The following is a 24808-nucleotide window of genomic DNA, read 5'->3' as shown; positions in this document are numbered from 1 at the left end:
CCTCACCAGCTTCCTGTACCAGCTGCTTCTAACCAGCTCAGGGAGAGACTAGATGTTGAAAACATTGCTGAAATGAGTGCAGAAAAAACCCACAATATGTACTTTAGTTCCATGGTATCAAATACCTTAGTGGCTGAGTTTTTAGGCAAAGTCAAGGAAGTTTTGGTCAACCACCCGAACTCTTACAGAATTTTAGGATGGGATTGGCTGGCAGCTTAATACTGGTGTGAGGAGGCTGCTGAGGAGGCAGCCTGCAGTGTAGAGGTCAAGCTGCAACATTTTCCCTTGCCCTGGGACTCCTGGGAAAACCCTTAAATCAAGGAGATGAATGAAAACTGTGGGCAGTGTTATTGGGGCTAACTACCTTTTATGCATTATGGCAGTGGTGCATCATAGCGACTAAATCATCTATGAGGCAACAGTCTTGCTATGAATAATAAATGCACCATGGGGAAGCCAGAAAGTTCACTGCTGTGATAGTATTCACTTTACAGGGAGCTCTGACTGTGAATGCTGTTCAAAATGAGTGCCACAGAGTACCACCTCTGCAGTCTCTATCGAGTATCACAAGGACACACTAGACTGAAGGATAAATGCACTGGGAAACATAAATCGTGTCTAGTTATTACCACTGTTATTCTCAATGATGCACAGGGCAAGTCTTAAGTGATATCACATCAAGGGACATGCACTCAGAGCCAGGCTCTTGCTAGTCACAAAAGGAAAGAGGAGATTTTCCAGGATGGCTGCATGAGATAAATTATTAGTTCCCACTGAATTTTGCTGGGATTTTTTTCCTCCTTGTCCCACTGAAGCCATCACTCAAGTCTGCTGGTATTGAAAGAACTGTGGAAGAAGTGAGCCAACTAATTTGAGAAGAAAACTGAACAGGCTGATACTTCTTATCACTGCCATTAACACTGGTTGAGTCCAAAGACACCAACAACTTTTCTGAACACATGAGACGATGCAATTCCTACCCCAGTCACTCTTCATGTATATTAAAACAAGCTCAAGTTCACAGGATTTGTTCAGATCAAAATAAGCCATGGGCTGGACACAGCATGATCTGCCGAAGCAGAGATCTTCCAGGGCCTTCTGCAAAGCTTCAGAGCTGGACATGAATGTGTACCAAGTGTTAACACCCTTATTAAGCGTTTTACATCTGCTTTGTACTCACTGCATGCTGGAGCTTGTGACAGCACAATGGCAAATCATACCCAGTAACACCGAAAAGCAAAAGGTCAGGAGGTAGGTGACTGGCATACGAATAGACTGGACTGAATTTCTTGGAGGAACGGGAGACTGTAACATGCCGCTATCCATCAAACCTGGCCATAAGCTGATATAAAAGAAAGTGCTATAAAGCAATCCCAAAGAGTAGGATACCGGTCTCAAAAGGATTTAGATGTTCAAGGGGGAGTCCAGGAAGTCATGCAGGGTCTTCCGGCAAAACTGGGATGCTTGAAGGGCGCATGCAGGAGGCAGCGTAGAAAGGCCTTCCTTAATTTGGGAGTGCAGCTGGACTCGCTACAGGGCTGGGACAATATTTGGTCATGCTTACTATTATCATTACTATAATTTTATGCTGACTTAGCAAAGCTGAGATGGACATATGCAGGGATATGCAGATGGTCTCTGTTTCTTGCCATCAGCTATCAGGCTGTCAGCTGCCTTTTAACTGAGTTCTGTATTGGTGAGGAGTTCAGATGAAAAAGAAATACAGCTTGAACAGTTCTCAGAGCCAAGGCTGCAATTGCAGCAGGGGCTCCTGGAAAACAGTGTTTTCATTTGTAAAAATGAACAGGTTTGACCTGAAAGTCCTTGAGAGAGGATGACTGCAAAGCCCTACAGAGACACTGAACACACTAAAATCTGGTTGGGAATTTCTAACTACAAGCTTTTTTGGTTGAAAATCACAGGAGTGTAACGGCATTGACTACATTTTCACCAGAAACAATCCTCAGGCCTAGGAGAAATCTGCAGTCAAGGAAGAGAGTGTCTTATCCTTGAAAAAACCCAACATTTAGTGATTACAAGACAGGACTGCTCTGAGCTCTGAGGCTACCACACTGCCTGGGTCAACAGAGGCTAGTGAGAGTGACAAAATCAACTCCATGGCTCTGGATGAGGTAGGGAAGAGATCTGTGTGTCCCACAGCCCCAGCAAGTGTATCACAAGTTAGTCTTCTCATAAGAAAGGACAGATGAAAAGACAAAAAAAATAACCTTGCCTGTGCAGTCATGATGAACAGGGAGCTTTCTGAAAGCTTTATGAATATAATGGGATGAAACCATTTCTCATCTCAGTTTATTATGAGCCTCATTTATTGGTGCGTAATTTCACGTCAAATTTTCTCGTGGCATTTCCCAAGCGTGTTTTTTGTAAGAAGACAAAGTTCAGTTTGGTTTGGAGTTGCTTTTTAGGAAGACACAAGCCTGTTTTTTGTTTTATAGGGTAATTTATATCCCAGACATCGTAGGCACATGCACAGACCAAATGTGCTGCTGCTCACCTTGTATAGCGATGAGTGAAAGGAGAAAGCAAATTTCAGAGAATTATTGTTTCAGACACCCAGAAATACTTTAAAGGACAGTTGTCCTCCAGGGAGTGATGCTATAAAACCAGCTTTCAGGGGGCCTAACTTTGCTACATCTCAGCAATTCCTGACTGAATTGCAGCCACCAGGCACTTGGAGAGCTGGGACTACTCCAGCTCATGCCTCATCCGCACATTAACGAGTGCTCAGTGCTGGAAATGTGACCACAGCCCAGGCAACAGGGGGATGGGAAGGGATGTCCCAGGGCTGCTTCCACTCAGCAGCGCCCAGAGGGCTAATAAAGAAGCAAACCAATGTGCCTTGCAGTACAGAGGAGAATAAGTCAGTTGTAATGATACGGGAATCCTTCTTCAGCTGCTCATACCCATCACTGCTGTTTAAGAGGACTTAAGTAATTTATTTCCCTGCAAGAACACGGAGGGTGAGAGCCAAAGCATGGCTGCAGCAAGCCTACTGGCATCACCCATGCCAACCCCTTTTCTTTCAGACACACCAGTCTATGGTGAACACCAACACAACAAGCCTCTGGCTCACACAGTCCTTAAAATGCCTGCTGATGTATCCCAAAGATGCAACCTGGATCCTACATTTAAGTGCATCCCAATGCCCCTGCCCATCCAGCCAAGAAACGTCTTCTGCTATGGGAAAGTCTCAAGTCTTCCCCACAACAGCAAGGGCTGGCTGGATGGGACGCATAGGATGGCACTGCAGGTATTCTCTGGGGCTGGAGATGAAAGTAAACTGTTGTCCGAGCATCAAAGCCAGGGCTGCCAAGATAACCTGAATCTGCCTAGCAAACACCTTCACCAGAGCCCAGAACAGAGCAGACCATGCATTGGCAGCAGGTGCTACGTATCTGCTGCATTTTATCCTAACAGCTGTAATACAAAACATGGGTGGTGAGGCACCCTGAGCCCCTGCGCCAACCCCACGCCTAGCGGGGTTCAGGCATTTCCACATAAAATATTGAGGGAACATGGCCAGGAATGGATGCGCCCCTAAGCAACAAGCAGGAAAGGGTGATAATGCAGAGACTCAGGGTGCCTCTTCTGCCACATCTTTCTCCACAGAGGATGGAGAGCTGGAAGCCCAGGAGAAGTTAAGGGCCTTCTGGAATGGGTCTCATGCCCAAGAAACACAGAGTGTGATAGGGGAAAAAAAAAAAAAAAAAATCAACCTGTCTTGGGGATAGTGGAGGTTTCTCTGATGCCCACAGCCTGGACGTGGGCAGGGGTGTGAGCACTCGTGCTTGAGGAGCCCTTGGACCACCCTCACCAGACAATGTCAGTGTGGTCCAAATCCTATAGCAGTGGAAATTCAAATTCAAATTTCCACAAAATTCAGTGGAAAGAGCAACATGGGAATGACTCTGTTCAACAGGAGCAGAGTGAGGCCAAACATGAGTGCTGCAGAACCTCTCTCAGGATTTAGGCTCCACTTTCTAAAAACCATTGGTGAAAAGCATAAACAAACCAAACTTTGCTTAATCTCTACGAACCTGCATGGCCACTTGCCCTTGCTCTCTACAGCCCCTTTAGCTATGGAGATGCTGTGGCTGCTCTCCACATCTGGCTTTCTCCACCCAGGCCTCAAGCCCAGGGTGACCAGGGTGGACTCCAGCTATGGTCCAAAGTTTTACCAATGTCTGGCAGATCCCTAACCACTGCTTGCCAGAGGCACCGATCCTGTGAAAAATCAGTAAAAAGCTAACACCTGCCAGAGTTTCAAGTGAAGATAAGGCATGGCTGAGTCCTAAAATGGATTTCTTCATCCACCAGTGAATCTCAACTGCAACACATGGCCTATTGCACTGCAAGAGTTACCATGTTTCCCAGCAAAGATGATCACTGTCTTCCTGGCATAAAAATCAACTTGTCAGTAAAACCACTAGAATCCAGTGTGGTGAAAATAGCGGTCCCTCCCCCTGCTGCCTGTCCCCATCTGTCAGCGGGTAACAGGCAGGGATGACAAACCATTTTCTATCAAGAGGAAAGAGAGATGGGAGCTCTGCGGCTGCCTGCCTGCAATTTCCTTTCCTGAGGAGGGATAGCTATAAACCGCCCAAGCACTGCAGCAGTGAGAGCAGAGTTGCTCTCTGGCTCCCAACACGGAGGTTATAGGCTGTTTAGAAAATAATCAAAATACAGCTCCATTTCCATGGAGGCGGTTGTGATGAAAAGCATTTTACCAGTTTGGAAAACTACACTTGAGCTTCTTATAACGCATCTTCAAACACCTATAGTAAATACTGAGCTGACAACTAAAATGCCAAACATAGGATCTGAATTTCTACATACTGATTCCTGCTCTTAAAATAAATGCCAGCAGTGATTGGATATTGTTCCGTGATGAAAATATTTCTTCTAATCACACAACAATCACTCGGAAGAGCAAAATTGACTTCTCTAACAGGGATACAGGTACAAATAAACAGACTGTGGCTGTACACGAAAGTAATGTATTACCAGTGTATCACTATTTCTAAAGCTGTATTTCTAAGACTTCTTCCAAGGTTAGTCCTACTCTGCCTCTTATTTTGTTCCAAGTAAACTTGATTTTTATTTGGAAACAGCCTTAAAGTCCTTATTTCTAAGTGGATTTTGGTGTCTGACTGATAAAATACTTTTTAAAAGCTGGTCATGAGTTTATATTATTAGCAGATTTGGCTTGTGGGTGTGGAGTTTTTTGGGGTTTTGGGGTGGCTTTTTTATGTTTCCCAAACTGCAGGAGCCTGTGGGGTCTTGGCAAGCCATAGAATCATAGAATGCTTTGGGTTGGAAGGGACCTTTAGAGGTCATCTAGCCCAACCCCCCTGCAGTGAGCAGGGACAGCGGTATGTGATAGCCTGCATCAAACTGCCTGTTCCTACGGCTGCTCCACGCTACAGGGAGGCTTTTTGTGCCTGGAGATAGAGGAGGGAGATGTGATCCATCCCCACACAGCTTCGTCCTGCAGATCAAGCTGGGCCAACTGTAACTCCCACATCTGTTAAGTAAAACTTCCCTGGCCTTTAGCGGTTCCCTGTTACTTTTACCAAGGTTTAGCCTTCAACTTTTCAAACTGGGTCTTGCTCTAACTCCAAAATTTCTTTCCCTTATAGGCGAGCCCAGAATTTCATCCCCTTCCCCTCCTGCCAACAGCCACACTTGGGCATCCCCCCCTGCTGGCACTGATTTCTGCATCATCTGCATCTGACCAACTTTGTGAAGATTGCAGTTCCTCAGTATAAATTCTCAGAAATGTTAAAAGAGTGGCTATTTGAAGAGTACATACTTCCCAGATAATCAACTGATATCTGGTAATTCTAGCCCAAAGCCTTCAACTACTCAAAGGTGCATTCGCCTTCCTTGCAACCAGATGCACCAACACCTCCTGCAACCAACCACAAAATCAAGCTTGGGAGGCATCTCACAGCAAACCCTATCTATGCTCCTCAAAGTCCTTCCCTCAAAAGTTTGGGCTGATTTGTTCCCACGCTTCCCAAAAAAACCCTTTGCTGCCGCATGTGTAATTTCGTGACTAATTCAGTCTCAGCAAAGCTAGGTGCAGATGGAGAAAAAAACCCTGCACATCATGAGAAACTTGATTCAACCCTAACTACTGCATCTCAGTGAACCCTCACAAGCCTAATAAAGCTTTATGAATAAATTACATGCCTTTCAGCTTCCTATTATTCAAAGTGATAAAAAATGAAACAACGCATCATTGCAGATCTCCCAGATCCCACCACGCGCCACATCCTGCAAGCCTCAGCACGTGCATTGCATAGTGGCTGCTGAAGCCAGCAGATGTGACAGTCACTGGAGGAACGCTGCAATTCATGCCCAGGCGCTGATGGACAGGGTGGTTAAAAAGGGATTTCAGGTGCTGCCTACCGTCAAGCTATCTCTGCCTGCACCCAGACTTTAATATATTAATCAGAAGAACTGAGACAGACGTTTGAAGATGATCAAACAAAAAGCTCTGGCAAAACAACATTTCGAATGACAGCAGTAACACACATCACAGAGTCAAAATGTGACACCCAATATTAGATGTCTCTGTGCTTGGTTGACATTATAAAAATAAATTCCTCCCTAACCAGAGATATTTTTACATTTTGATGACAGACACTAGCTACTTAGATATTACATTTGTGCAAGTAGAAACCTAGCCAAATATCCAAATTTATGTGCTCCCCATTATGCTTGCATCTATCACTCTCCATTTCAGAGACGTGAACAATGTCATATAAAGACACATAAAGACACGGGGTATCCACACCAGAGCCTGTGTTCCCAGCTGAGCTGCGAAAGCAAGCCTGTGCTAGCGTATATTCTTTTTTCAAAAAGAGAGGAAAAAAAAATTAAAACATCTTTCTCATGACTCACAGCCCTGCTCTGACATCCTTCCTCTGCTCCCACCCAGCACCTTGGGGGGGTGGATTTTCTGCCTTCCACAGGGCTGGACACAGGCTGGCTGCCTATCCCTCGCCTCAGACCCAACAGAGCCACAGATGCCAAAAGAACTGCTTCCTCTAAATAGCCTCACTTCATTCTTCTTAACAAAAAGATATAGCCATAATTTTATGGAAAATATATGCAGGAGAAGAAGGATTTGATTTTCTGAATGCAGAAAGAGTCATGCTCCCTTGTGGAATCCAAATATACCTATTTGATGGCTTTTCTTTTTTTTTTTTTGCATGACCCTCTCAACATTTCAGCATGAGAGTAATCGTACTCATATAAACAAAATGGGCTCCTTCATGGATGAAACGCACACAAGAGATTTTTACCATTAAAATGCTATTTAGTCTATTTTAAGGGTTTCTGAGACTGAAGGGTACACAGGCATGGTACCGTCTGGAAGAGGATCAATGTCACTGCCAGTGCAGTGAGGTTACTTATGTGCCTAAACGGCTGCAAGATGAGAGTCTGATTATTAAAGAAATACCCACTAACAACAATATGCTCAATCCCTCGTTGTACCCATTTGATTTTCAAAGCTCCATATTCCCAGCCCTTACAGCTATGCACATGGATGCAACTCTGCTCTGTACACACAACTGGTAGCTTGGCGGCACCAGAAATCTGTCCTGTTGAAGCTAGATGACAAATTTGGGGAAAAAATATCTGGGATATTATGAGGACATGCTGGCAATAGTTTTAAAAGACCCAAACCAAACTTCTGACAATTTAACATTTATAGTAAAAAGTAGCTCGAGTCAGTCATTAAACCTCAAACGGATCCCTGAATTGTGCTTTTCTTAATGAATTCAATAATCGATTCTTACTACACAAATAAGGTGTGGGATGGATCAGCCAATAAGCATTCTCAGTTAATTGCCTTCTTCAAGTGACAATTTGTACAAATGATACCATCAAAGGAGTAATAATATCCGTATTGATTAAATTAATCTCTAAAAGACAACTCAAATAAGTTTAATTAGCAATGCATGACAGAAGCACAAAATACTCTGAAAACAACCTTGTAACCCATCCCAAACTTTGAAATCATGGCAACAGTCACGCAATAGCCTTCTGCATCTTTATTCAGACACATGCAATTTTATGAAGCATCTTTAGAGAGTCTGTGACTAACCATGAAAACCCATGAAACCCTCCCTGCAGAGAAAAAGCGAGACATGCAGCAAAAGCAGTCTTTCTGCTTAGTCACACAGTCACTAAAAGCTAGGACCACATTTTTTTCAACAGAAGGAGCAGAGACAATCAGCGAACTCTCTGTGCCAAAATTCACATGTGGAGCTGGTGGGAACCCAGAGCAGCATCAAGCTTTCAAGACATGGAAATTGGACATGGGGTTTATAAAATCAGAGCAGAAACTTGTTCAGTACAGCAAAGGGTTAAAAGAGTGAGCTCAAAGCTTGTTCAGAGAGAGCAGCTTATTCTTTCTGGGACCAACAGCAGGACCTGGGACCAGGGAAGAGGCCAGGCTGTGGTCCACAGCACCCACACGCTCCGCAGGATGAGTGGTGGGAGCTTGGTGCAATACTTGCTCTCCCTATTCCTACAGCAAGACTGAGACCAGGTACGAGATGTCTCCACACACCCTGGCTCCAGCAGCTTCACTGGCATCGTCTGGTCACCAGCCGGGCACGAGGATGAGACTTCCACAAGCAGTCTGCTGGGGGGAGTTATTAACACAGAAACAGATCAAATGTTTAGTCCTTGTGGCTGTCGACACAGTAATACCGACCTGACTCTATTATAATTTCATTGCAAGGCACACTTGGCGGGGGGGGGGGGGGGGGGGGGGGGCGGCGAGCACTTTGAAGACCTCTCAGTTGAAATATTAGCCTAAACCGCCTTGCTTAGCAAACACTGCTCTGCTCTTTGCCAAGAAAAGGGGAATTAGACTCAATTCTGCCTCAGGAAGTGAAGTAGTGGACATCAGGGACAAGAGAAGTCAATAAGCACAACCTTCTGGAGACACTCCAGTGTGATAAAAGAAAATACAATAATACAGAGAACAGCATGTTCCTCTTGTCAGGGCCAAAGCTACCCCACAAGCAGAACAGGAATTTGCCTGGGGCAGCAACATGTTTAATGGCTTTATTATTATTATCTGAGCAATCCGAGGATGCTTCCCAGCACGGATGGGAGAGTGGCAAGCCCAGAGTCACTGTTGTGAATGTGAGTAACAGGGCTTTATTTTTTTAAGTGGCTCATGCAGAAGCTTTCTCGTTTAGCTAACTGAATTCAGCAACTGAAGGAAACATATGGCCCATATATTTCAAGACACATTGGTACAGTACAGCTTATTTTAGACTATTTGAAGCATATTAATAAAACAATACTCTTGTACAGTATATGGCCTTGGCCCTTCTAGGTTAGGACAGCCCAACCTTCTTAAGTATTTATTTCCTTTTGTTATTCACATTACTTGCATTTAATTTTACCATAATATAATTAGCTTGTGCTTTTGTCTGAAACACTAATTTTCCCACATCCTTCTCGTAGCCTCAATGGGTTTATTATCTCATTTTTGGGTTTTGAGCATTTTTGGTAATACAAGAATATAATGTTTAAAAAAATGCCATTTGATTCTCAGAAGGACGATGGCATTTGCACCAGCATCCAAAGGAAAAGAAATACTTTCTATATTTATTTTCATCCAAGAATCACTGAAACAAACAAGGAACCACCAAATTACTTTTCTGACTACAGACAGCCAGTTATCAGGCAAAAGAGCAGAACACCCACAAAAGGCCTAATAATTTTGTATTCGAGTTGATCCTTTAAATCAATTTTATTAACAGAGTCCTACATTACTGGTAATGTGATATGGCTGCTACAGACCCCAGCCACGGCAGGTTACAAGCACGTGAGGAAGGGCTGGCAACCTTTGTACATCAGGACTATTAGAAACAGATACATTCATCTGAGACCTGGCATCTTGCTTGAATCCATAACGAGACTGTTTCCTCACACATCCAACGACTAGCCTTGGATAAACTATAACTGAAATCTTACTATGAAGTGGAACTCAAATATCTGGCAATCGCAGACAGACCATCTCCAGGACCGTTCTCTGTACGAGCTACCTGACCCGCATACACAATGGCCGACGTGTATTAAATGGGACTGATGTGCCACGAGCTCTTGGTCGCTAAATAAGACGCTTGCACACAGACTGATTTTTGGAGCTCAGGAATCTTTGAAAATCTACTTTATACATAGTCTTCCAAGGTGGATTTCCCAAGCATTTTGCCTCTCAAACCCACCAATATTTTTAAAACCTTGACCAGAATGCACAGCATATGAATGGGCAAACAGCAGGGAAACATACAGACTGGAAACGCAAGCCTGGGAAAGTCACTTGGGGAAGAGAGGGATTATTTTTTTCCAAAAGGATGTTTATTAAATAGCCTTTCTAAAAAGTTCAGCATGTGAAAAAGAGGACATATGCTCATCACTTGTCCCTGAGACATCCATCTTATTTTTTCCAGTTAAGAATGCAATTGTCCATTGAATCCCCCAAAAACCTCGCAGCTGGGTTGAATTACTAATTGTGAGAAGACTAGTTCCACAATGATATTATTAAAAAATCCCATAAACAAACAAATAAGGATAGCCACAAGAGAAGCTTGGTTTGGAGTGGGATCTCTCTAGACCAAAGAAATGAGCTGCATGATGATGTGCAATAATTACTTCATATGGAGAAGAGCTATGTGGCATATTTAAAACCTTTAATTTCTATTCCCTTGTTTAAGTGAGATTATTGCTCCCCATAGCCAATAACAATAGATTTCTTAAGTTTCTTCTGATTTGCCAGCAAAGCAAATATCCTCTGGTAAATCTATGAACTGAACAATGATTTTTCATTTTTACAACAGCACAGTCAATTCAATTTTCCAGTTATAAGTCTCAAGCCTCTCCCTATCAGCTTGTTAACGTACAAGTGCTGTACTCTAAAACATGCCTAGAAAAATCTCCACAGACTTTGCCATCCCAAGTTGCTTCTGAACATTGAATTCATTGCTTATGAATCACTTCACTGTATGTAAACACCTGAATCACTAAGCCACATCTAATATGGTACATAGTAACCAAATGATGTTGTCACGCCTGTGCAGATGCACTGAGACAGTTCTAAAAACGTGGCTGTTAGTGTTTCACTTTAAAGAGCAGGTTTTGCCTGTTTATGAACTTATTTTATTTGCAGATGCTAAATGCCTGTAAAATATTTTCAGGCTTTGTGTCTTCTTGAGATACTCGCATGAGTCCCACCAACTGCCCCCCTCCATTCACATGATAAAAACAGCGCTGTATTTTTTCTCATATTTAAGAAACGTATAACTTACAGTAACAGTGTGACAACATGACCAGACCCTGTATATGTTGGCATGCCATTTCATCTCAGTAGCTTTTTGCATCAGGTCAGACAGATAAGCATCCAAAAAAGAAAAAATGGCGTTCACCCCTAAAAGCAAGACATTTTACCCCTTAAACTTAAATTAAAACGCTATAAAACACATCAATGCTCCATTTCCCTGATGCATTCTAATAACTGTTTATGCTAACTTGTTACAGTGTTGCTTTGGGTTCCTTAAATACTGTTAGGTGCAATTTTTCTCACAAATGTGTCACAAACCTTGATGCCGAGCTCTATGTTCTCCCCTCCATAAACATCCATCCCAGGATCAAGAAGCCCAATCTCCCCAAAGAACTTTCTGTGCACAACGAATGAGCAACCAATCATTGCCGGTGTCCTGTATGAAAAGAAAACCAACAGAAATGCACAGTTATTCACATTTTCCAATTTTCAGCGGACCAAGGGCTAATTTCTGCGAAGTTATCTCACAGACTTTGCAGCAATGAGCAAGCTCTGTGCCTTTGAAGACATTATTTTACCACTGCAATGAAACTGTCCAAAATCTAAGTTAATATCACTGTGTGGACTGGAGAAAGAGTTCTCCCAGGATGAAATTACTGAACGGCCTTCAGGTTTTGGCTATGTTGCAAACGTCTTGGTGTGTCTATGGGCGAGGGCACAAACTGTTGGCGTTTCCACTTCCCATTTGTGAAGGAAATATAATAATGGCATTTCCTTTCTCTTACTTTCTTCTAGCATGTGTAGTAACAGACTAGATTTCAGGACAGACACTAGTTTTTATGGTGCCTTGTGAAATGAGGTTTCTGATTGGGATCTTTCTTATATATCACAAAGGAGTCTTTATCAACTAGCAACAACAAGGTAAATTGCAAATTTGCAAAAGCAAATTCTTTAAAAACTCAAGACAACTGCTTGCAGAAACATCTGCTGTGTCATCTGCCTAGTTCCACCAATATCGACAGGGCTCCGGGTTAGAGATCAAGTTGTCACATTCATCCTGCAAAACCTCATGCCCTCCAGCTAACAGTGCTGCTCAGCTCCACCTCTGCAAGAGCAGCCAAGCACAGTGTCCAGTCAGGGAAAATAACAGAGATAAATGAGAGCAGTACTAACAATACTGACATCAATAGAATAGCAGAAAGATTAAGGAAAAACTCAGTGTCAGGGCTTAATTTATAACAACTCTGCAATTTCAAGGATGTAATAGATGGTTGTGTTTTCTAACAACCCTGGCTGCCATGTGCACACGCACCATCCCTCCCTCGTTACCTTGCAAAATGCTGGACCAGATCTCTACCTGATACAGCTTCCCTGAGATGAGGATGCTGCTCTGATTCACGCAAGTTGAGATCATGTTTGGGAGTATTTTTTGAGTGGTTAAACACTTGCGATCCTCTCCGTAAAATTACACTTTGCCACAGAGCGCGGCACTGAACAAAAATGTATTATTATGCTCTTGCTGCTTGGGGATACACTAATCTGTTGCGGTTATGGTATGTGGAAAGTTTACCCCCTGGGATATTTTCTGTACTAAGATAGAAATATAAAAAACGTTCTCCCCTTTACCTTGCTTCCATTTGAATCCATACAGTAAAGAAAAAAAACCCACAGATCCACTTAGAGGGATCAGCAGGGAGGAGACAATGAATTTTACATCTAAGCCATACCAAGGTAGTGCCAGAGTCTGCTCTTATGGGGAGCTACGGGACCATGCCCCCGGCCCACACTGAGCTCAAAGCTTTGAGCAGGGGGAAGCTCCACCGTGCAGGATGGGATGGCCATCACCTCTGCAGCTCCTTGCCTGGGCCTAGGGAACACTTGTCTTCTGCTGCTTGGGGAAGACTTGCAGGGTGTAACACCCATTGCAGCACGTGAATCTGGAAATCTCACACCACTCAGAAATACCCACTCTTCAGAGGGAACCTGGTCTTGAGGCAGAAACGGGGAAACAGGACCATATATTTTAACAGCAGCCCCAAAGTCCTGGCTCAAAGCACATTTCATGGCTTGTCCATACTGTGGAGTACATTCAAGGCTGAACTAAGCAGTTACGGCTTGCAGGGGAGGAACGTATGCTCAAATATACCCAGATATGGCTTACAGATAGCAAGGATCAGGCCCACGCTCAACCGTTTCATCCACGCCATGCAAAATACCCGTATCTGCCAGAGGAACATCTGGGGTCCCTGAGACACTCCAGGCAGCTACACAGCTCAATAACTCCAAGGACCTTACAGTTCAGCTCCACCAAAAGCCAGCCAAATTAATCTTTGTGAAACCCTTGAGCTCCTTGGATGAAGAGTTCTAGCCACTTAAGTATTATTATTTATAGACATTTTAATACTTTTAATAGACTGGTTGGTAGAACAGCCAAATGCTGCTGCCGTATTAAATTAGTTAGAATTGGAATCCATCAGAGGGTTTTTTCAATAGATTTCTTCCCTGACAGCCAGCTCGGCCTTCCTTCCAATAAGTGGTATAATGTTTCATGGTTTGCTGCCACTCTAGTACTTAAGATTTCAATTCTATTGCTTTATTTGTAGCAAGTTAACTACCATTAGCAGAAACAATTCTTTCTGAAACGATAACCACGTTAGAGATGCCAAATCTAATAGCTCCATTATCCCAGACTACCTCCTGGAATTAAACAGAAGGGTGAGTTGCTCTGGTTTTACAGAGAACGTGAACAACCCAGCTCATCTCCTCCATGGGGAACAGGTGTGGGGGAGCATGGGAACCTTTGATTTCTCCAGACAAAACCTGTTAGGTCTGCTAAAGGCACTTAGAGATCAGTTAAATCCAGAAAAAATATTTAAATCCAGGTGGAAGTTTCAGACAAATGAAACTGCACTTCTGATCCAATAATTTGGATCACTGGGAACTAACCATCAGATAAACACAGTTTTCTGAATTGGAAACCACTCAACAGTCATGCACAGGAGCTGTACCCCCAAAAAGCTTTTTTCGTCATTATTTTGCAACATGCTTCACTTTATAGACCACAGAGTCACCGATCCTTTCCAAAATGCTCTTGGAAACAGCCTGATTGGGATTTTGTAACTTCACCTTCAAATTTTCCTCTTCTTCATTTTGCTGCACATTCTGTTTTCAACACACAATACCGTGAAGCATGCAAAGCAGCACTCCCGAGTGGATCTGAGGTCCCTCAAGCAATACAAATTAAGTGCTACATTCTTCTTTGTAACAATGCCTCCATATTAAATAAATGAGGAATCAAGCGGTGCTCAACAATTTAAATAAAAACACCATTTGATTTTGTAGTAAATCCTTCAAAAAGGTGGACGTTTACAATAACAGATAGCCCATCCACAATGAAATAATGGCCTGCAGACAAAGAGCTGATAAAGCCTCTTGTTCCTCTGCCCCTTAATTAAAAGCATCAACACAGTTTGTTTTTAAAAATCACATAGCTCAGCTCAGCTAAATGCATTTTTATTTGTCCCGATAGCTATTCTTTCTTTAATGAGACAGGAAAAGCAGAATTTGGCAGGAAAGGATGAACAGAGACATTTAGCAGAATTATTGGGTTTGTATCCAGAAATCCAGTGTTACTTCCTTGCCATTATTTCGGTTGGCTCCTCTATACAGTAAGTGGCGAAAGGTCAGAAAGAGCAGCTTTTATGAAATATTCTCAGCATGAATCTCTAAATAAAGATGAAGATACAGGGAAAAACGTTTATCCTAGTCTATTAAGTTACTTTAATGGTCTTCCTTTCTTTAGTGCACAGTTACCATCTAATGATTAAAAAGTATCAAGTAGATTGCTTCTTCAATTCAAGGAAATTAATTTTCCTACACAATTGGATTTTGCTTCCAATTTTATAAAGCGTAAGTTATAAAATATGTAGGAAAAAAGATATTAAAAAAATAATTAGCGGTCATACCGCTGAGTGCAGGAAGGCTGAGAATATATTTTAAGAACTGCTGGGGTGTCTAGTTTTCATTAAACTGCTGTTGTTTTTAATAAACTTCAATCATTGAGTTGCTCTACCTTCAACATGTTCCCACTGCTTTAGGAGACACGGCACCATGTTTAACACATCTGGAATGGTCCTTTATCTGCCTAGAAAGGTGTTATTTCTCCCTCTCCCAAATTTGCCATTCCTAATTTAACATACCAAACTCAAACATCTTATTTTCCATTTTGAGATGTCAGGCTTGTCCAAAACAGGCACAATTTCCCACTTCTGCTGCCTGTCTGCACCTCTGCGTTTCAGCTGGGGGTCACTGGCAGGAGCCAGCATCTCAGCAGAAAACACTGGGAGACTCTGAGCTTTATGGTCTAAATTTACCAAACTCATAATTATCAAATTTGGTCAAATTAAGCCTGTGGGTTTAAATAGTGGCCTATCAGTTATTTCCCTAACTATACCAGGGTAAGGGAGAACACCATCTTTATTTTTTCATAGCACTCTATGTTAAAACACTTGATTTTGTTTTGGCCATAAGACGAAATTAAAGACCCAATTTGCAAACAGAAACAACCGTCAGTGCTGTCACCTCTGTGCTTCTGCACTTGTGGCACAGCAAACTTATTGCAGAATAAATTAAGACTGGGATGTGTAACACAGCTTTATAGCAAGCGAAATTAAATACAAGTACATGGCATTAAGGACTGACCCCTCTGGTCGTAAGACAGGGTTAATCAGACCCTACCCACAGGCAGCAGATCACCACATGGGGCACAGACCATGCAGAAGAGAGACCTCCAGAAACCATGCAAAACCCTTCACTCTGCTGGCAACAAGCTGTGTCCCTGGGGCTCGGGGACTGCTCGACCTCGTGAAAGGACTCCAGGCTGGAGCCCTCCCGCTCCGGCTGCCTTCCTGGCCGGTCCAGCCCACTGTAGACCATGCACTGGGCCCAGTCTGACTGCAGCAGAATGGCTCCAGGATGCTGGAGGGGTTGCGTTTCTGCTGACTGAAGAAATCAAAAACGAATTGGAAAACAAGCCCATTTTGCAGTTGCATTCAGCTTGGTGACCACCTGCATCCTTGGGCAGCTGTCCTCTGGAGCCTGACCTGCCTCTTCGGGGCCCATGGAGTGGTGAGGCTGTGACAGGACAGGTTCAGGCAGAGCCCGGAGGCAGAAAGCAACCCTGTTCTTCTCTGAAATGAGATTATGCTCCAGCGCAACAACTCTCTGTACAGGGGAAATGGCAGGGCCAAGCAGAGCAAACCAGAGGTCCAAAGGCAAACCTGGCCCTGCCCAGCCTGCCTGCTGTCTTTGTCAGCCATAATCCAGCACCACGCTTTGCTCCCCTTCCCCTGTCCTCAGAGAGAGTTCAGTCACATCCAGGAGGCACCAGCAGGGATGAGGATGAGGACAAGGAAGAGGATGAGGTGGCACCTTCCTGCCCAGTGCCACCCCTCGCAGCCTTCCTCCCCGCGAGCTCCTCAACGGCAACGGCAAACACACGGTGCCTCTGTCTCACCCCTTAGCCCCGTCCCAGCTTCTCCCAAAAGCAAACACACAGGGCAGACAGGGCATGGAGGCATGCTATGGAGCGGTATTTGCTTTAAAAGTGAACTTCAGCTCATTAACTTAAGAAGTTTGCAGTAACAGAAGAGTGTTGAGTGCCAGGGCAGCCATGGGAGGCAGCTAACAGCAGCGCACGAGTGTGAGCGCAAGATGCTGATCACAACAGCCCAAAAACTAATGTCACACATGAAGCACATCTCCAAAGGAGAAATATATATTGCTTCTGCCTCCTACAGTGGGGCATCTACATGCAGATGTGGAGTCAGGCAGGAGCCAGACTCTCAGCTTCCCTTCACTGCCTGCGTAATGGCTTGGGCAGATAAAAGCTGGATGTCTTTCATGAGAATGTAATAAAATTTCTACGAAGGAATGGTATTTTAGCCCACAGCAGCGTACCTTGCTTAATATTATCCCCAGGATGGCATCTGCAATAGTTGTTTCTTGAATAATTCTAGCTTCCCTGCCCCAGTGACCTTGGTTAATTGTCTGTTTCGAATGGGTTTATTTTCCTGCTGTTGCTAAGTACTACAGAATCTGCAAAACAAATTAAAAATAAGTGATACCACATAAAAGAGGTGCTAGATTGAATGCCTTTTCTGAATTTACTGGAGATTAATACGACTTAAACTTTTAATGGCACAGAAGCTGTGAAAACTATGTATTTTTTAAAATACCTATTATGTCTACCCATGCCTGTGACCTTGCTCAACTCAGATTTGACTTTGTGGCTGTTGTACATCTGCTCTGATTTCTATGTCAAGAAGATACTCACCCTGGGACCTCAGGCAAAGCATTTAACTTCTTTGTACCTCTGTTTCCTCATCTGTCAAATCAGTATAATACCTAGATGCTCTTGAGAAAAAGCATTTATAAATCAGTTTAGCAACTTCCACATTGGAGCTGCTGAATTAACTACCAATATTGTTATGTATGTCAGTTTTCCCCCCAGTTTAAGTCATCTATGGTGAGAAAAACACTGGTAGTTAATAACCTTATAAGCAAGGAATCACGCATGTAATTTGCTGTTCCTAGCCTTGCTTGAAGCCACCAGCAGCAATGAAAGCTGCATGCACACCCCTATGGTGCCCACAGTGTGCTAAGATACAGCGTGCGGGCCTAAAGCAGATTTCCATTTACACATCCAAGCTTCAGGACTGTAACGCAACTGTAAAACTACCCCTCCAGGATAAAAACTGCTGCCAAGATCACTGCCTAAAAGCATTTTCCTTCCTTGTATTTTAGAAAGCCCAAGGATATCCCAGCACTCAAAATTACCGGATGCCTGGACACCCGCCTCTATGGTCCCATTTTCTTTGGCACTTTTAGCAGGGGGTTTTGTGCAGAATGTGCTGCTATTGACTGTCAAAATGCTCACGTGCAGGTAGTAATAGTCCCCAACTCTACGTATTCTGTCAGCTGAATTAAAACTCCAGCCCCAAAGATCTCCATTACATGGATCAGGGCTTACACCATTTCCGCAGCCACTTGAACGCAGAAGACACTTAGGCCCCATGCCAACTGCCTACCCATCTTGTTGGGACCCCAGAAAAAGACACCAACCTTGAGAAACCCTTCAAGACCAATGGCTGTGAGATGGGAATGAGCCTTGCTCAGGGTCATGAGAATTTGCACACACTAAGGCATGCTGAGGTCTTCTCCATCATTCGCCTGAGCGCTGGTAATAGTGCAAGGTGCGAACTCTGATGGTCCTGGTTCTGCTCTCCCTGCGTACACAGGGAAGCAATGCTGCATCACAGCATTTCACATGCAGTTTTGAGTCTAAAAACGATAACTTGGAGCACAAGACCTGAACAAGTCACCTTGGAGAAAGTAAATTTGATTATTACCCTTCAAATGGGACTCAGTCTCTGCTCAGGAATGGTTTTGAGGAAATAGTTGCAATAGATTCTCCCTTGGGATATACTTAAAAAATGGCTCTTCATTTTAGCTAACTTAATGGCAGTTGCTGAGCTCTTCCTGGAAGCAGCACAGAGACAGGCACTCAGGGAAACCCAGTCTTTCACACTTGGTGCAAAGCCTTTGGCCCACAGCGATGAGCCCAGGTGCCTCCCTAGAGCACAGGAGAAAGAGGCTCCTTCCCAAAAGCCACTGTAGCATGACTGCACGTTTGCAAACATCACTATACCGGGGGCTGACCCTTAATGGTGTCCCATTTATTCACAAAGGCAGAATTGGGAGAAATATCACTCATGTGATTTATTAGGGACAGTCCTATAGGAGAGGCAACTTAGAGTCTCAGATTTGGAGGCTGAGATAAAACAGAGCATGATTTTTATATATGCACTGGCTCATACTGGAAGCCACTGAAAAATGCATAGATAGCAAGAAAAATACTTTCCCTGTCTGGAAAGTTATTGCACATCAGGAAAGAATACAAAGGGGAGCACAGATTAGCATGGATGAAGAATCAGAAAGGCACAGTATTTAGTTAACCTGGTTTTACTTTTCCTGTATGACTGGCCCCCTAAAGGTCTTATGCTTAAAGCAGATCTGGAAATTGCTGTTACATTTTACTTGCACAGAAATTATCCGGCCGGAGTATATCTTGTAATCAAACCCAGGAGCTAAGCCACAAAGCCTTGTCTCCGCTAGGAAAATAGATGTTTTCTTATATCTCATTAGTTAAAACATGTTAACCAACGTGAGATTAAATTCTAGCAAAACAAAGCAGTTTCCTATTTTAATCTGAGCCGGGAGGTGAAGTGTAAATCGCAGTCTCTTCCCCACGCTGTGTATCACCATGCCATGCACAGGAAAGCTGCTGTTACTTAATGCAGGATAGGTAAGGAGGGCACATACCTTTAAATATTAATCAACAGGAGGTCATGGTCTCTTCCTACTATTGACTATCAGTCACCTCATCAATGCAAGTGGCAAGCACCCTCCTCAACAGCTTATTCAGGGGTTTTCAATCTCACATGAACTTTTCATTAAAACAGTAGTATTTGTCTATGCAAATCAGACCTATTTATTCCACGTTAGAGATGCAGAACTCCCCAGGGCAACGTCAGGGACTGGCTTCAAAGTTTTGCCAGAAGTAGTTTAAAAACTCATTTCTGTTAATTGGTAGCAACTGAAATCCACCTCATTGGGCAGCTCTGAGGAGAACAGGAGGTGCCTTCACCAGTCCTCCTGGATACTTGGATTTAACACACACAGCCAGGCAGCAAACATCTTTGAACTATGTCCCAGTTCCCCAAGATGACCATATTTTTAGATGACTATATTTTTATATAGTCCTAGACACAAGGATTTGCATTTGCACCACTTCAAAAATCCCAGTGACACAAAAGCAGACAAATGCTGGGATTTCACCTCTATGAAGGTGAATGATTTCTTGTACTTTATCTCCTCCAACACATGATCTTTTGGCATTTCTGATCCCTGACTACTTATAAGAAAATGTTTGGTGGATGGAGGAAAAGGGAAAGAAAAAAAGACCAAATGTTTATACTTAGAAATACCTGGAACAGAGACCAGAGCTTGGGTGTCAAAGAATGCACATCTGGCATCTAATCCTAATCCCAACGGTTTTCAAATGGGAGTATCTAATTCCTCAAGGAAAAAGTAGATATCAATTATGGAAAACCTGCAGTGGGCACATTTTGGTACCACCTGTGGGCCTCTGCCATCCTGCTTGCTGCAACCCCCCACCCTGGTGGGTTCAGCTCCATGGTGCTGCTTGCAGTCACCAAAGGGCCAGTCCACTTCTGCAGGAATTGCTTCATCAGGAATACGTCCCTTCGCTTGCTATCAGTAATAAATGCAATGTAACTGTAACTTCGTTTCCTTCCACTGTTGCTAGACTGCTAATTAAATGATAATTACTTTTAGATGTAATACGTATAACTAACAGGCACTTAACAGGAACATGTTATTTACTTTTCTTTTTTTAACGTGAATACATTTTTTCTCAAGGGCAGCGAAGCGGATGACTTTCAGTCATGTTCTTCCTCTCCACCTAGCATAAAAATCACAGCGAACAAATTTCACAGGTAAAAACTTCTCTTTGCCTCAGACACAACTCTCAGCCCATCACAGCAACAAGCCATGCCCTGGTTAAAGCACCGAGCTGGAGGATCAGGATTTAACGCCCTGCTCCTTCATTCAGGTCTGAGCTGCTGAAGACCCTCGGTACACAAAACGGGACTTGGGTAGTGTGTTGTGTCCTAGCCTTTGTCCAAAAACAGGAAAATCAGTGTCCCTATTCCATCTGCTGGGCTCCCACACCTCAGCGAGCACTCCGCAGGGGCTCTGCAGTCAGCTGCTCTTCACATGGAGAGAACGAGCTCAGTGCAGAGACATGACCACAATTGCTTTCTTCTAAAATCTCCAGCTGGAGCAGGCTGTGCCACCACCGTATCTATTACACAAACCACATATCTGCACTTAGAGGCACCTGTACAGACCACTCCAAGCCAGGGGCTTCAGAAGGCAGATACCATGCAGTGGCTGGGTCCCATCCCAACTGCACTGCTCCTTTTCACCCTTCTTGGAAGAAGATACATGACATCACAAGGAAGACATTCCTGATTAATCGCACCAACTCAAAAAGCATTTCTCCATTGTAGCGCTTACACCAAAATACTCTTCCAGCTTCTAAACTTGCTTCATGTGACTATCAAATGCAAAATGAAAGAAACTGCAATATTACAGTTAAATTGACTTTTTAAAGGTGGTGATAATATGAAGATGGGCTCAGAGGGCCATGCATGTGAGCATCGCCCTAAACAAACCTGCTCTGTTTATGGCTGAAATGTCATTTTTATTCTCTGAACGTTCAAGCCAAATCCCAGAAATCAAGAGAGAAACCTCTCTTGGTTAATCATTGCCTATAACAAAGATGCTACAAGCCAAAACCATGCATCTGGGGACAAACATGCAAATGAAACCGTGGGCTGTCACAAAGTAGAGTTAAAAAGTAATTCCCTTGATAGCTAGGAACAGAGCACAAGTCCCTGTCAGCTCAGCTGGCCCCTAAGCAGCAACATGAAAAAAGAGCAGTGAGAGATTAATACCATTGTTATGCCTAGCTGTGCTCATGAGTGCAGTCACACAGCACCTCTTCCACAAGAGGGTTATTTTGCACAGTCACTTTCAAACCTGCAGTATAACCACAACTCACCGACTGGTCCTAGTTTCCTTCAAACACTCAGAAGTACCTCCTAAACCTCAATTCCTCCTAAATACTAAATTCAAGGCATTATCCAGAAATATGCATTGGGTGATGACTGAGCTCCTCATTATTAGTTTTTCACAGGCATGTGTTGCTTTCTGATATATTGCTGTAATGGATGTTGAAGTTAAAGATTCAGGAGACCAAAGTTATTGGGAATTTCACAGATATTTCTGCAGGCAGAATTTAGGCAAATGCATTTACGTTCACGATAGGCTGGTACTAGGAATAGGGACGTGAGTAATGGTTATTGACAGATGGAGCACTTTCACTTTGTGGGTAAATGAGAGTGCACTGAAATAGCCCTGTAAGCACCTCAAAGAAGCTGAGTAATGCATTTATTTTGACAACTACTTGATACAAGCCTATTCGTAGGGAGGGCAGCTCTCAGGTTTATCTTACCCTTCACGCATCCATAGCGCAGAAGCACAATTCCTGAGAAATATAACAGATACATTTTGTGCCTCCAGCGTTTAATAGTAAATGTCATTCTCATTTCTCAGGGCTTGGGGTTTATTTTATTTTAAACACTGAGCAAAGCAGACAGAAAAGAAAAATGAATATGGGAAGAACTATATCGAAATCTAAAAGCAAACTTGGTAAAGATGATTTCCAGGTAAGGAAACTCCGAGGTGGAGAGGCTGTTTTGGATTCACCTCCATCTGGATTAGAGCAGATCTACCCAACCACAAATCAGATGTCCCAATATTCACAAAAGGATTTAACCAAACTGCCTGTTTAAGGGTCAGAAAACCTAGGGCCAACAGCTTCAAAAGCAGAAATCACATCCCATCCTGGGTACCTTTATCACACCAAAAGACCTATGAAAATTGTAAGGCTCTGTGCATTTCCTCCCACAGATGTGCACAGGTTGGGGACCACTACTTCTGATGCAAGAGCTCTTTGAAAATGTGGCATGAAGCAATGCTGATTGCAGTGCAAGCAATGAAGCTGTTATACATTATCTACTTCAAGTTGGTACAAATCTCAAAGTTGGAGCACTGCAGTCTACCCATGACTGACTTCTGCTGGAATGGGTCACGCTCAACATGAACCCACTCAGAGTCAGTTTTCTGTGGATCTTTTAGGTGGTTTTTTAGTTGTTGTTGGGTTCCTTTTTTTTTCCCTTTAAAAAAAAATCAAACCACCAAACGCATTGATTGTCTAAATGGAAAACTTGGATTCAAGGCCCTCTTGAAGCTGTTGGCAAAACTCTCAGCAAGCTCCTTGGCAGCAAGAGTTCACCTTCAACGTTTAGATTAAAAAAAAAAAAAAAAAAAGTCTTTGAATTACAGGTTGCTCACGTAAGCAAGCAGTGTACATCATCAGCCAGCTTGCACTCTCTGACACCTGATAATTAGGCGACTGCGCAAGTCAGGATGAATGGGCTTAGCCGTGTGTAAAGGCAGCACCAGCCCAAGAAGAATCAGACCTGATGAGGAGCCATGATTTCGCTTACACACTTACCATGACAGGAGCTCATTTGAAGTCAGCCTCCTCAGGGAGCAAAGAAAATGCAGAAAATAGGTCCTTTTTTCCCCTTCAAATTGTCATCCCAAGGAATACAACATCATTTACTGACTACACACAGTCAGACTGGAGAAGTCAGCACGAATGTCCATTTAGCCATGTTTGCAGATGCTTTCTTGCAATTCACAACCAGTTTGGCAACAAGGTTCCCAGGACAAAAAAGGAGAAGGTCAAGGGAAGGCTGGTTCCCCACACCCTGGGCTTGGCATGGGCACAGGCTCCTCTCTGGGAGGCGGAAGGGACTGCCCTTCACTCACCACGGTGCAGATTGTGTGGAGGGGTATTTGAGATGGTTGGGTCTTTCAGCTCTGCAATACAGTTTTGTAGCTTGATGCATAAAAATGCAGCTGGGAGCAGAGGGAGCTGCTTCCATTTTCTAGAGAAAGGTGACATTTTTACACAGGGAATCCCAAGTTCTTTGCCATTCTGTTTTGCTAACAAAGCGTTTGTCCCTCGCCATAATATGTTTGTGGCCAAAAGGCTGACTCTTTTACTTGTGTTTTGCCTAGAAGTTAAGCAGCACCAGATTCCTTGGGGGAAAGGATCTGCAGTTTGCCCTGGCAGACCGCCAGCATGCTGCAGGCTTTAAACAAATCAAGGCTTCGTGATTGAATTCATGGTCTGGAAAAAACTGGAGGGAGTGGATGTCAGTGTCTGAACTCCTAGTAAAGAAGTCGGTTTAGTGGGGAAACCTTTATCAGTGGATTTTCTGTGGAGTCCTGCAAATCCAAAGACTGTCAAACCAAACCACGAGTTGCAATGAGTTCATATCATAAGGACACACTCCATGCCTTCTAATCCAAACTGCCTTCTGATTCTTGGACATACAAGTATTAATTTAAATTAGATTTTTAAAGTGTCTTTGTAGAGCCTCCTTGCTTGTGCAAAGTTAACAGTGGGAAGGAAAGACAAAAAATAAAGGCATATGCTAGGAATCACTGCCAGTTTTACTACATGGAATAACAATTATGCCCTCTCTTTCTATAAAGCACTGCGTGCCAAAAGAGCCAAAAGTATTTTCCCTCCACTTTTGCCTTTAATTGGAAAAAACATTTGTTGATTTTAACGGTCTAAGGACAGACCACAGAATAGCAAAGGAGGCAAGGAAAGTTTTAACCTCTTGGTTGCCAGAGACAGGTGCAGAAGGAGGCTGCTTTTTAACAGCTCCCTGCATTGTTAAGGAG

General features: G+C 43.4%; 1 protein-coding gene across 1 annotated transcript in view; it reads right to left on the bottom strand.

The window, feature by feature from the left end:
- GALNT17 (polypeptide N-acetylgalactosaminyltransferase 17) overlaps positions 1-24808 on the bottom strand; it is a 217140-nt gene that overhangs the window by 64628 nt on the left and 127704 nt on the right. The window contains exon 6 of the mRNA XM_075719882.1: positions 11654-11771. Within this exon, the coding sequence (XP_075575997.1) occupies positions 11654-11771 (118 nt within the window). The remainder of the gene's footprint in view (positions 1-11653; positions 11772-24808) is intronic.

The sequence above is a fragment of the Pelecanus crispus genome, chromosome 12, assembly GCF_030463565.1.
Source record: "Pelecanus crispus isolate bPelCri1 chromosome 12, bPelCri1.pri, whole genome shotgun sequence".
Lineage (NCBI taxonomy): Eukaryota > Metazoa > Chordata > Aves > Pelecaniformes > Pelecanidae > Pelecanus > Pelecanus crispus.
The sequence above is the reverse complement of the archived record's forward strand: the minus strand, read 5'-3'. Positions and strand labels throughout refer to the sequence as shown.